The sequence below is a fragment of the Chiloscyllium punctatum genome, chromosome 14 (assembly GCF_047496795.1).
Source record: "Chiloscyllium punctatum isolate Juve2018m chromosome 14, sChiPun1.3, whole genome shotgun sequence".
Classification (NCBI taxonomy): Eukaryota; Metazoa; Chordata; class Chondrichthyes; order Orectolobiformes; family Hemiscylliidae; genus Chiloscyllium; species Chiloscyllium punctatum.
In genome coordinates, this window is record NC_092752.1 from 39,253,842 (window position 1) to 39,266,687 (window position 12,846).

At 40.0% G+C, this 12,846-nt stretch overlaps 1 protein-coding gene across 7 annotated transcripts in view; it reads right to left on the reverse strand.

Moving 5' to 3' along the window:
* Positions 1 to 12,846, reverse strand: part of kiaa1109 (KIAA1109 ortholog) — a 427,165-nt gene that overhangs the window by 172,989 nt on the left and 241,330 nt on the right. For all 7 annotated transcript variants that reach the window (XM_072584210.1, XM_072584207.1, XM_072584208.1 and 4 more), the window contains exons 36-37: positions 9,787 to 9,998; positions 4,201 to 4,352 (exon numbers count right to left, since the gene is read on the reverse strand). In XM_072584210.1, the coding sequence (XP_072440311.1) occupies positions 4,201 to 4,352; positions 9,787 to 9,998 (364 nt within the window). The remainder of the gene's footprint in view (positions 1 to 4,200; positions 4,353 to 9,786; positions 9,999 to 12,846) is intronic.

Here is a 12,846-nt window from a genome sequence, read left to right on the forward strand (position 1 = left end):
AGATTGGCACAGTTATACAGGACACTGTTAAAACCGCATCTGGAAATATTGTATTGGTCACCTGATTTATGTAAGACTGTAAATGCATTGAAGACAGAGAAGGTTTACAAAATTAGTAGCTGGAATAGGGGAAACATATAAAAACCTACAGGATCAGGACAGGGTAGATGTGGAGAGAGTCTTTCCTCTATTAGGACAATTTAGAACTGGAGTTCATTAAAAATCAGTGGTCACCCATTTAAGACAGAGATCAGGCAAAGTTTATTCTTTAAGGATTCTGCTTCCTTCTGAGGAATATAATCCTCAAATATTTTTAAGGCAGAAATGGACATATTCTTGTTAAACAAAGTTATCAGGTTTGGGCAGGCAAGGGCATATGAAGTTACAATCAGATCAAGCATAATCACAAAGCAAGGTCTGGGGACTGAATGGCCGATGCCACTTCTAATTCATAAGTTCTTAAGCATAGGAATAGTTAGGAGGTCAGATAGAAAAGTCAGGGGCACGCAATTGAGTGGAGGTTGACCTTGCTGAAACTAAGGGTGTGTGTGGACAGAACAAGAGAGAATAAAGAGAAGCAAAGGTAATAGAAATGTCTCAACGGAGGAAAGCCAAGCTTCACTTCCCCACATCAACGGCAGATTTTTTGTCTGTCTGAAGGGTGAGGGAAGCACTTTATTGTACGTCTCTTCTCCAAGATTTATCCTGATTATTAATACTGAAGACCGTTGACAAGCATCCAAACAATTCACACAATGTTAGAGTGATAGAGAGCTGGGATTTACCCATGGGGGTCATCTGGCTGAAAAGATTTATTGATAATCAGGGGCACAGGAGAAGAGGGAATAATGAAGAACAAAGGTGGGCATCAGCCAGAAAAGACAATGTCCAGTGATCAGTAGATACACTAAAATGGTCAGGAATTTACAAGTGCCATCAACCAGGGCAAGAGACAGATCAACTGAGTTGGAGAGGTGTGGTTTGGGAAGTGGTTAGCAAACATAATCAGTGGGCATGAAACTTTTCCATAAATGCTGACCCAAAGATTGGTTAATGGACAGAAACCAAACTATAGGTATTATTAGGGCATTTTCAAATTAGCAGACTAGTGTAGTGCAGCAAGCAGAGTGCTGGCCCAATCTATATTAAGAACATATAAGATTCTTTCTGTCTGTTTTGTTCCAGTTTGCTGATGATACAAAGTTAGCTGGAAACTCAAGGTGTAAATAGATACACAGATGTTGCAGAAAATAAGGGATAATTTTTTTTACATGGAGGGCCAGCGAGGGAGAGAAGAGAACTAAGTTGAACAGTTACTGCTTTGGGCATTTAACAGCCAAATGGCCTGGAGGTTGGGCGTTCACCCATCAGGATCAGACAGCAGCAGACCTCCAGAACTTTAGCCATGTGGCACCAATTTGAGAGATACAATAAGAGATCTTATCAAGTGCCAACCTGGCAAATAGTGGCAAGAAAAGCCATCACTAGCCCATATGGGATACAAGACTGACTGGTTGGTATAGGCCTCCCTCACCAGCAGTTTAATCCTGGTATTGGTGGGATGAGGTTTTTAACTGTACATTAATTGGCCACTTAACAGCCTCAATTGGCCCACTGATAGGTAGGACACCCATGCCATTATCCACACTGGTAATAACTGCAGTGAGGGAATGAGCAGACAGGCAGGCAGTATGCAAGCTACTTGTTGCATTTAATTAAGTCCCTGCCTTCAGATCTGTCAGTGTTAATCCAATCCAAAGACAATTAATTGAATGATCAAAACCAAGTCAGATGTGTTGCAGCCTGAGGATCTAATGAGATTCTGGCCTTCAAATCCATCAGAACTCGGTCCAATCTATAGACAGGCTAAATAAATTGGCAACAAGGTGCAGATACTGTACAATGTAGAATTATTGAATTAATCTAAGAATAAAAACAGAACTTTTTTTCAAAAAGGCAAGGAAAGATGACTTGATCAAATTTGCAAGATTCAGACGGGCTGGACAGCATCGCCATTGGGAAGTTGTTTCGGCTGAGTGGGCAATCTAAAAATATTGGGGCGCAGTCTCAGGATAAGGAAACAACCATCTAAGAAGCAGGGTAACGAGAAATTACTGACTCAGGGGACTGCAAATCTTTGGAATTCCCTACCCGAGGATTCTGGATGCTCCATCATTGAATTTATTTAAGGCTATGATAGACAGATTTTAGCCTCTAAGGGAATCAAGAGAATTGGGAAATGGGGAGATAACTGGAGATGTAAGCTATGGTCACAATAAATAGTGGATTTGACTCTGAAGGCCATATGATCTTCTCTTACTCCTATATCTTGTGTTTTCTGTAGCACTTTGCTGGAACACCTATCAAAAGCACTGCAGAGGTTCAAGGAGAAAGCACATCTCACCTTGTCAGGGAACCTAGGTAAGATCAGCTGATATAACTTTGTTCATGATGCTTATATGCTAACAACGAATAATATGAAAAACAATCAACTAAGGAAGAGCCAATTCGGCCTCTTCAAGTGAGTAAGGGACACATGCTATTAACATTTAAAACTTCATAATTTTTCAAGCTTATCTAAGTATTGTAATACATACTGCCTAGCAAAGTACACGTGAAGAGGGCTGTGTAATCGATTTGTGCATGAGGTCTCAGGGGTCATTTCATAAAGTTTTTCTAATTAGCAAAACTACTGGGTTAAAAATAAACTACAGCAGCATTGACAAATTTGCTTAAGAAATACAAAGCAAAAAGTAGCATTGAATTATTTTTTTGGACTAGAGAGGCAAGTGCTCACTGGTGCACCCTGTCAACATTACAGACCAGTTATTGATATTTTATGCTATTTTGATACAAGGGGTATATCTAATATTGAAATGTAGCAAGCACGGAGGAGGGTAATACCAGACATCAGACAGACATCAGACAGACATGACAGACTTGTGGAAAAGGTTGATTTTCTGATAAATAAATTTCAACCAAGTTTCAAAAAGAAGTTGAATAAATATTATATACAAGAATGATTATTTGAACATCTTACTTATGCTGTATTATTCTAAATTTTCCTATGAAATAGTAAAGCCATTTCTTCAACAGCTCTCAGATCAAATCATTAGCATGCATTATTTTGCAATTTGTAGAAGTCAGGTTCCTAACTTATCAAAAAATTTAGTTTACAGCATGCAAGTTGACAAGTCTACTGCAGACTCAATTATCCAAAATGAATATTTTTAATAATATTAATAATAAATATTTGTTCCACTTGGAAAGGCAATAAGGAAAGAATTAAATCACATCCACAAATCAACGGGAATCCTGAGTATAAGGAGAAATGAAAATTTAACACTAGTAATAAATTTGCTAAGTAAAAATTTTTCAGGTAACTATGTTTGATTATTGTAGTGCTGGAAAAGGATGCAGCCTGGCCTGCTATGCAAGGAGCAGGAAAATCAATGTTTCGGGCAAAAGCCCTTCATCAGGAATTCCTGAAGGGCTTTTGCCTGAAACGTTAATTTTTCTGCTCCTTGGATGCTGCCTGACCTGCTGTGCTTTTCCAGCAACTCTCTAATCTTGACTCTAATCTCCAGCATCTGCAGTACCCATTCTCACCTATTTTTGATTATTGTTATGAAATTTTGATACACATTCTGATGTATTGGTTTGTCCTTTACATTGAAACTATACAGTGTTTTTTTTATTTATCCCTTAACTGTGTTTGTTTGTCCGTCTGTCTTTTGCATGAATGGGGCTGAAAACAAAGGTTATTGGGTTTAAATCACAGATGTCAATTAGCTTACTTTATTGTTAAAGTTTGTACTGCTAAAGTTACTGCATTAAGAAATAGTTAAGTGTTTTTTTTTGTAAGCTACAAAACCAATATCTAGAACTGATTATTTCGAGCCTTGGCTTGGTTATTCAAAGGTCTGGATGGGAACCACTGGGGTCAATTTTCAAAGTACTAGAAGGTTTTGATTTTACTGTGTTATGAATACAGAGGCAGGGAAGCTTGATTCAGCTGTCTGTTCTCTGAGTTGTAAGTACAGTTTAAATGAGAGAAATGGTCATCTTGCAATGGTTATCTTGATTAAGTAGAAGTAAATACTTCAGATTTAATATTATTTATGAAGGGTATTTAAAGACACAGAAACCTTCTATTGATTTATGTAAGATATTTCCACAAATACACTGAAAGACAGTTACCTGGAATACGTCTGGACACGTGAATGTAAATTGGTTGGTGCTGCAAAGCTAAACCAAATTTCACTAATCGTAAGTTTCATGCTGCTGGAATCTGGCGGTGGTGGCATCAGAGGAAGATCCTTTTTAAGATCATCAGACTCTACCCCTTCATCCTGAACAAAATCATTTTAAAAAACAAAGCATGAGTAAAAAGTCATTTTATATTATCACCATTTCTGTACAAGCTCAAACATGATATTCTGAAGATAATAACAAACTACTAGCTTCATAATAATATTTCTCAGCTAATACAACATAGTCATATATCACTTGATTAGGTTTGCCCAGTCCTGTAAACATGGCAACAAATTAAAATACAAAGAAAGAAAAAGCATACCAGAAGGAACTGTTTAGAATCTAAGCTGCTGGAGAATCAAAAAATGGATGGTGCAGCCACATTGCCTACTTTTCTCAGGTGAGTTTTGCTCCAAAATTAAACTTGTGGATTAACTTCAGAATAAAAGTTTTGGGTGGTGTACAGTTTAATATAGAACATTCAAAACATTATTTGATTAGTGATACTAAATTATTTGCTATGAAGCTATAATTACAATTTTTAAAAAGTAGCTCAGAGGAAGTTTAAACGAGCTACTTCAAACTGAATCTAGGAAATGAGCAACAAGTATAGGTTTCACTAAACGTCAGCTGATTATAATTGAATATAAAGTGCATTTGTTCATTAAAATTATACTGAAATAATGTATTTAGTGGCCAATAAATATAAAGAAAATTCATAAGATTCTGCAAATGGTTTCTACAATGGATTGCAGGATGCTACAGCTTCAAGTTGAGTCCTGATCTTTCAAAATACATATACTTTAAGATGATGTATGGAATTTTAATCCGAAACGTTTACAATATTTAAAGGATCAGCTGCACCTCCAAATTTCCAGATGCACTTTCCAGATCCAGTTTCCCATCTAGGTAGTGAATGTTAATGCCAAGGAATAGAATATTGTATTCCCTAACAGAGTCCAGCACTTTAAGTTACGAATTATATACTATTGTAACCAAATATTCCAACTCAAACCATGTCACTGCCAGCTACCCATTTGTTGACTGAATTGTGCTGAACTTGAATGAGGACAGAGCTGGCTGGAGTGACCTTGGGAAAAAAAACTTGCAGCAAAGACAGTTGACAAACAATGACAGGAAATTAATTCATGGTTCATAATAAAGACATACCTCAGTAAGAAAGAAGGATCTTAGGAATGGAATAAGCCAACAAGGAAGTTCGAGTTAGCTTTAAACTGAAAGAATTTAATACTCGAATACAATATGACAAAGATTAGTTGTAAGCCAGAGGAAACAGGAAGTTTTAAGAACCAACAAAACAAAAAGCAACAGCAAAGAGGGACTTTGGGTCCATCATGTTTAAATCAGAAAAGGCTTGCATACAAGTTCAGGAAGTAACAGGGACTGAACTGGAGTGTTGACACTTAACACAAAGGGAATGGAGTATTAAAACAGGAAATTCTTACTATAACTGTACAAGGCACTAGTTAGACCACACTTGGAATACTGTGAAGAGCTTTGGTCCCTTATCTAAGGAACGATATACTGGGATTGGAGGCAGTCCAGGGAAGATTCATTGAGCTGATACCAGATATAAAGGAACTATCTTATTATTATTGAAACATATAAAACTCATTTGGTACTTGATAGGGTAGGTTCAGAAAGGTTGTCTCCCCTTGTGGGAAAGTCCAGGACCAGAGGGCATAATCTCAGAATAAAGGAGTCACAAGTTTAAGGCAAATGAGGAGGAACGGGTTTGCTTAGAGGGCGATCAATCCATAGAATTCTTTACAGAGTGGTTGAATCATTAAGTGTATGTAGGTCCATGGAATTATTGTACAACGTGTCATCTGACCCATTTTTTTTAGATTAGATTACTTTTTTTTTAGATTACTTACAGTGTGGAAACAGGCCCTTCGGCCCAACAAGTCCACACCGCCCCGCCGAAGCGCAACCCACCCATACCCCTACGTCTACCCCTTACCTAACACTACGGGCAATTTAACATGGCCAATTCACCAGACCTGCACATCTTTGGACTGTGGGAGGAAACCGGAGCACCCGGAGGAAACCCACGCAGACACGGGGAGAACGTGCAAACTCCACACAGTCAGTCGCCTGAGGCGGGAATTGAACCCGGGTCTCTGGCGCTGTGAGGCAGCAGTGCTAACCACTGTGCCACCGTGCCGCCCATTATATAAGTAAAACTTTCCATGCCTGTAGGGAGCATGCAGAAGCAGCTACCAGAGGCAATGGGAGCTCTGACATATCCACTCCAGTCACCCTGAAGGTGTTAGAAATGGTGACTTCAAATTATACAATCATACAGTGCAGTCCACATTATTATGGAAGTGGTGAGAATGAGAACTTTGGCAGTCAGCCAAATTTCCCCAAAGTCTTTTAGTGTGCTGACCTGCTGACAGTACTGAATGCTTTACTAAGATCTACAAAAGGAAAGAGGTATATTCTCTTCCTAACATTTCTATTTTACATGGGGTCAGTTAGTTCACTTGACCAGACAGCTCGTTTGCAATGGAGAAAGTGAGGTCTGCAGATGGTGGGAAATAAGAGTCTAAAAGTCTGGCGCTGCAAAAATACAGCAGGTCAGGCAGCACCCGAGAAGCAGGAGAGTCGATGTTTCAAGCATAAGTTGTTCATCAGGAATGATGAAGAGTTTGTGCTTGAAACATCGACTCTCCTGCTTCTTTGATGCTGCCTGACCTGCTTGTGCTTTTCTAGCACCACACTTTTAGACATAGCTGGTCTGCAATGCAGAGTGATGCCAACAATGTATACCAGTTGAGGCCACCCTGAAAGCTCCACCTTTTCAATCTCACCCCTCACATAAGGTGTGGTGAGCCTCAGATTAAACTGTCTGCCAATTACCTGTCCCGCACTCTCAAGCTTGCGTGCAGCTGATGGTCCTCTGTGGCTATGGCAATTTTCACTTTCATGGAAAAAATCATGCTCACGATATATCGGCCAGCATAGAGACCACATTTTAATTCCGGATAGCGGGTCTGGTAGTAAATTAAGTATTTTAACTGTGACATTAGCAATTGCCTTCCCACTGATACTAAGGTGCGAATTGAGGTCTCATTGTTGCATCTCTGCTGTCACCTTTTTGTGTAACATGACCATTGTTGCACCATGCAAAATGTCAAACAGTTTATATCTTGAAGGAGATCATGAAAGCATAACAGTAGTCGGGACTTTCTATGCTTGAGTAGCTCACCTGGAATTTCATTGTTTAGTGTTTTATTGCTATTCTATGTTCTACCTCTAGCTTGACCATGTTGGAAAGCTGCAGGAGTGTGTCAAACGCAGACGAGGGAATGAAAATGTGTTGCTGGAAAAGCGCAGCAGGTCAGGCAACATCTAAGGAGCAGGAGAATCGACGTTTCGGGCATGAGCCCTCCTTCAGGAAAAAATTTCTGAAGAAAGGCTCATGCCCGAAACGTCGATTCTCCTGCTCCTTGGATGCTGCCTGACCTGCTGCGCTTTTCCAGCAACACATTTTCAGCTCTGATCTCCAGCATCTGCAGTCCTCACTTTCTCCTAGCAGACTAGGGAATGTCAGTTTCATTGGAGGAAAGTTCTGTTCAACCCAAGAGCACTTTCATTGAATTTTTGACCACCTGTTGATTTTAAGATAAGCAATGTTGCTGATGGACTTAATGCCATCATAAACAACACAGATTTACATTGTCACAGTTAAATTTCCAGAAAAGCAGAATGCTACATGTTGGAAATTTGAAATAACAGCAATCGCTGGGGAAATAATATTCAGCAGACTTGGCAGAATCTGTGGATTAAAAATAAAAGTAATATTTCATGTCATAGTTTTATTCCACCATTTTGTTTTTTAATTAAATTTCTTAACATAGGTTTATCTAATATCTATTTGCAAAGTATATGCTTGCTTTTGGCATGCCTATGGGCAGCACGGTGGCACAGTGGTTAGCACTGCTGCCTCACAGCGCCTGAGACCCGGGTTCAATTCCCGCCTCAGGCGACTGACTGTGTGGAGTTTGCACGTTCTCCCCGTGTCTGCGTGGGTTTCCTCCGGGTGCTCCGGTTTCCTCCCACAGTCCAAAGATGTGCAGGTTAGGTGAATTGGCCATGCTAAATTACACCATAGTGTTAGGTAAAGGGGTAAATGTAGATGTAGGGGTATGGGTGGGTTACGCTTCGGCGGGGCGGTGTGGACTTGTTGGGCCGAAGGGCCTGTTTCCACACTGTAAGTAATCTAATCTAATCTAATCTAATCTATCTTGCTTGCAGGTGCCACCTGAGCAGAGGAGGAGATCTCAAAACAATTGCAGTTGACATATTTTAGAAATGTTACTGCTGCTATTTCACGAATGATTAAACTTTTAGCAAATTCCAAGCTTCATTAATATCAACAGTGGCATTTCATGATAAGGGGATAGCAATCAAATGCCAATGGGAAGTGCTGGCATCTGGCATCATCTTTTGTACTCGACCACAGGCCAATCTGCTGTAATAGGACGGGCAATTCATGTCTGCTGGTGATAATCCATTCAAGATTATGCCAACAGATAAACTGGAGTTCTGTTCTGAAGGAGGGTTACTGGACATAAAAAGTTAACTCTGCTTTCTCTCCACAGACACTGCCAAACCTGTTGAATTTTTCCCAGCAATTTTTGATCTTACTTCTGATTTCCAGGAACTGCAATTCTTTGGGTTTTTTTTTGTTCAGGAAATGTTGTCATACTTTTGGACACAAGTTCTGAAACATACAAAATTTTGTGCAGAGAAGATGCTTCCACTAATGGGGAAAATCCTGAACTCAGAGGCATAGTTACTGAATAAGGGATGCTCACTGAACATTGAGATGCAAATAAATTTCTTCTCCCAGAAGGTAATGCATGTCTGGAACTCCTCACCCCAGAGATGTGAAGACTAGATCGCCATTGAGAAGGGAGGTGGACTTTTGAAAGATCAGGGAGCTGAGGGCTGAGGAGCTGACAGAAGAGGAATTGAGGCCAGGGGACGATCAACAGTGATCTTATCGAATGGTGGGGCTTGAGGGGCTGAATGACCTACTTGCTCTCCTGTTTCATACATTCTTATTTCCTTTTTTTGCAGCAGACTTGCTTTTTTCAAAACAAAAGACTGAGTAGACAGATGTTGTTTTCTTTGCTACTTATTGAATAATACACTTTGCAGTAAACATCCTGCTACAGGTCCTCTCATAAGACCAGCCCTACCTTCAATTTACTAAATGGCACAGCAGTGTCAATGTTTTCAGTAATCAGATTTTTACACCGACTGCCAGTGTCTAAGGTGCAGATCATTATGGTCCAGTTAAGGTCTATAATTATGTTCTCAGAATCAAAACTCAAAATACTTGCAAATAGATTTATTATGCATTATGAACTGCTGTGGTTCTTCTTAGCAACAGATACGTACCAGAAATAATCAAAAATTAAAACCACTAGCAGTTTGAATGGTATTACATTTTAATAAAATTTATAACGCATTTATCAAGTGGTGTTAATTTTTTACCTGATCATCAGATGCTGAATTCCCGTTGATACCTGAAGTTGGACTCTTTTCATCGCGAGGGAGATTATCCTCTGATACATCAGTGCTATAGCCACTGCCAGTTGGAGAACCAGTAGAATCACCTGATTTTAGCATTCCATTCCTTTCAACTGTACTTGATTTACCCAGAACACCCAAAACATCGTACAGAATAGCTCCTGACTGTCTTCCTCCTAAGAATCCAAACAGAGTAACAACAGTTGACAGATCATACATTCCAACTAGTTTGCAGATGTCACTTAAGTATTATATTATTTAATGAAGAGGTGTTTTTGTAAGTGACTTCTGCATTTCTAATGTATTTCCATACTTTTTTTGTGACAGCTCCTTGATCATCCCTCAAAAAGGCAAAGCAATGGCGAGCAGTGAAGAAGTCCTTTCTCAGCTTGCAACCCCCACGAAAAACAAAATTCATCATAACTCAGTACCTGATGAGGAGCACAAGCCTGTAGTAGCCAATTCAGTTGCTGAACTTTTGGCTAGCTATAAATGGAAAGAAAGATTATCTAAACAGGTATCCGCCCTTCTGACATAAGGAATACCTGAATTTTAATTATTGCAAAATTAAAATGCAAGAAAAAACACAACCTGACCCATGATGATTTTGATATCGGCACAAAATGATATTGTACAGCTTTACGCAGACCACTGGCCATCAGAATACCAAAGTTTCAAAAAGTGAGGCCTTTTTTTACTTGTTATTTTACAAGTGCACTAAGAATAAAAAGATAACTAGGGAAAGTGTAAGGCCCATTAAGGACCATAGTGCCTTGAGCAGGAGGATGTAGCTAGGGTTCTAAATGAGTCACTCAGAAGGTAAGTGATAAGAGGGAAAAGAGGCTGCTAGGCCAAAGTTGGGGAAAGATAGAGACAAGACTGGGAAGAAATGAAGCAGTCAAGCTATGATGGGTGGAGAAAGGCTATGACGAGTGAAGAGGAGCTAAAGGGCGAGTTGGGCTGGGGGACGGGAGACGGTTCCAAAGGGGAAAAGGAGCTGCAAAGTAGGTAAAGAGGGAACAAAGAGGATGAGCAGTTTTAAGCATTTCAACAAAGGAATAGCAAATGATATTGTAATAACATTATGCCATAATTTAAGACTCAACAGTTTTATTTCATGAAGGTTTATATTATGTGTTACCATATCTATAAGTTTATAGTGATGGATTTTTGTGTATAGAAGTGAGCCCATTATTAAGAAAGTACTTCTCCCTATTGCCTTGTGCCAATTTAATTAGTAGGAGCAAGTGAGGACTGCAGATGCTGGCCATGAAGAAGGGCTCATGCCCGAAACGTCAATTCCCCTGCTCCTTGGATGCTGCCTGACCTGCTGCGCTTTTCCAGCAACACATTTTCAGCAATTTAATTAGTATGATGGCTAGGAATTTAATGATTGCCTTCTATTTTGTAACTAAGACAAATGATATAGCAATATCTAATAAACATTTTGGTGAGTTTTTAAATTTTGATTCTGTGTTAGTCTAAATATTCCATGTGTCAATACAAACACTGAAGATAATGTTACTACTTGACTACATCATCTCTCAGGGAGTTAGTGAGAATTAAAAAGGAACATCTGAAAACAAAAATGTTGTCCTGAAAATCAAAAAGTAGCCCAAGAAAATTTCAAGCAGAGACCTTGAAAGTAAAGAAAATGTGGACTCCTGGTACAGCAAAATTTGGATTCCTTCAGTTTTCTTTTCTGATCATGTACTCTTCATTCATGTAAGCACTGCTGACAAAGCCAGCATGCATTGCCCACCCCAATCGACATTGAGATGATGAAGATCCCACTTCTTGATTTACTGAAGTCCATTTAGTGCAGGTAAAGCTTTCATGCTGGAAGTGGGGAGTTCCAGGAATTTCAGTCATCAGCAGTGAAGGAATGGCAACACAGTTCCAAGGAAGCGATATGGCTTAGAAAGGAAATTGTAGTTGGTGTTGTTCACCTGTGGGTACTAGAGGTTGAAGGCTAGGGAGGTGGAGTCGAAAAAGTCTTTGTGAAGTGCATTGATACGCACTGCTAATTTTGAGGTGGTCGTCGAGGGATGAATTAAAATGGTGGATGAGATGCCAATCAACCAGGCTGCTTTGACGCTGCTCGTTGGATGCTGCCTGAACTGCTGTGCTCTTCCAGCACCACTAATCCAGAATTTGGTTTCCAGCATCTGCAGTTATTGTTTTTACCTCACTGCTTTGACCTAGATGATGTCAGGCTTCTAGAGTTCCCTTAAATCCAGAAAGCTGCCAGCAGATTTGAAAATCACAAATGTAGCACTTTTCTTCAAGAAAGCAGAAGCACAGAAAGGAAGAAACTACAGGCCAGTTGGCTGAACATTTATCATCAGGAAAATTATAGAATTATTAAAAAGGTAGGAGGAGGAAAGTAGAAAATCATAGCAAATCAGGCATAGGATTGATTAACTAACAGTAAATATAGTTGGGGAAAAAGAATCATTTTTCAGGTTGGCAAACTGTAACTAGAGGACTGGTGTTCTAGAACCATCTATATTCATGATCTGCCTGGATTCCCGACAGTGTGGAAACAGGCCCTTCGGCCCCACAAGTCCACACTGACCCTCCGAAGAGTGTCCCACCCAGACCCATTTCCTGCTGACTAATGCACCTAACAATCCTCCTACCCTGCACATCTTTGGACTGTGGAGGGAACGGGAGCACCCAAAGGAAACGCAAACAAACAGACAAAAGCTGCAGTCGCCCGAGGCTGGAATCGAACCTGGGTGCCTGGTGCTGCGAGGCAGCAGTGCTAACCACTGAGCCACCGTGCCACCCATTTAAATGCAGGGATTTTTGTTTCCCATTCAGGGATGTGAACTTTTCTGGTTGGGTCAACATTAATTGTCCATCCATAGCTGCCCTTGAAAAGGTGGTGGTGTGCTGCCTTCTTAAACCACTGCAGTCCATTTGGTGTAGGCAGACTCACAATGCCATTGTACAGGACTGAATCCCTAGTGTGGAAATAGGCTATTTGGTTCAACAGTGCACACCAAGCCTCCGAACAGT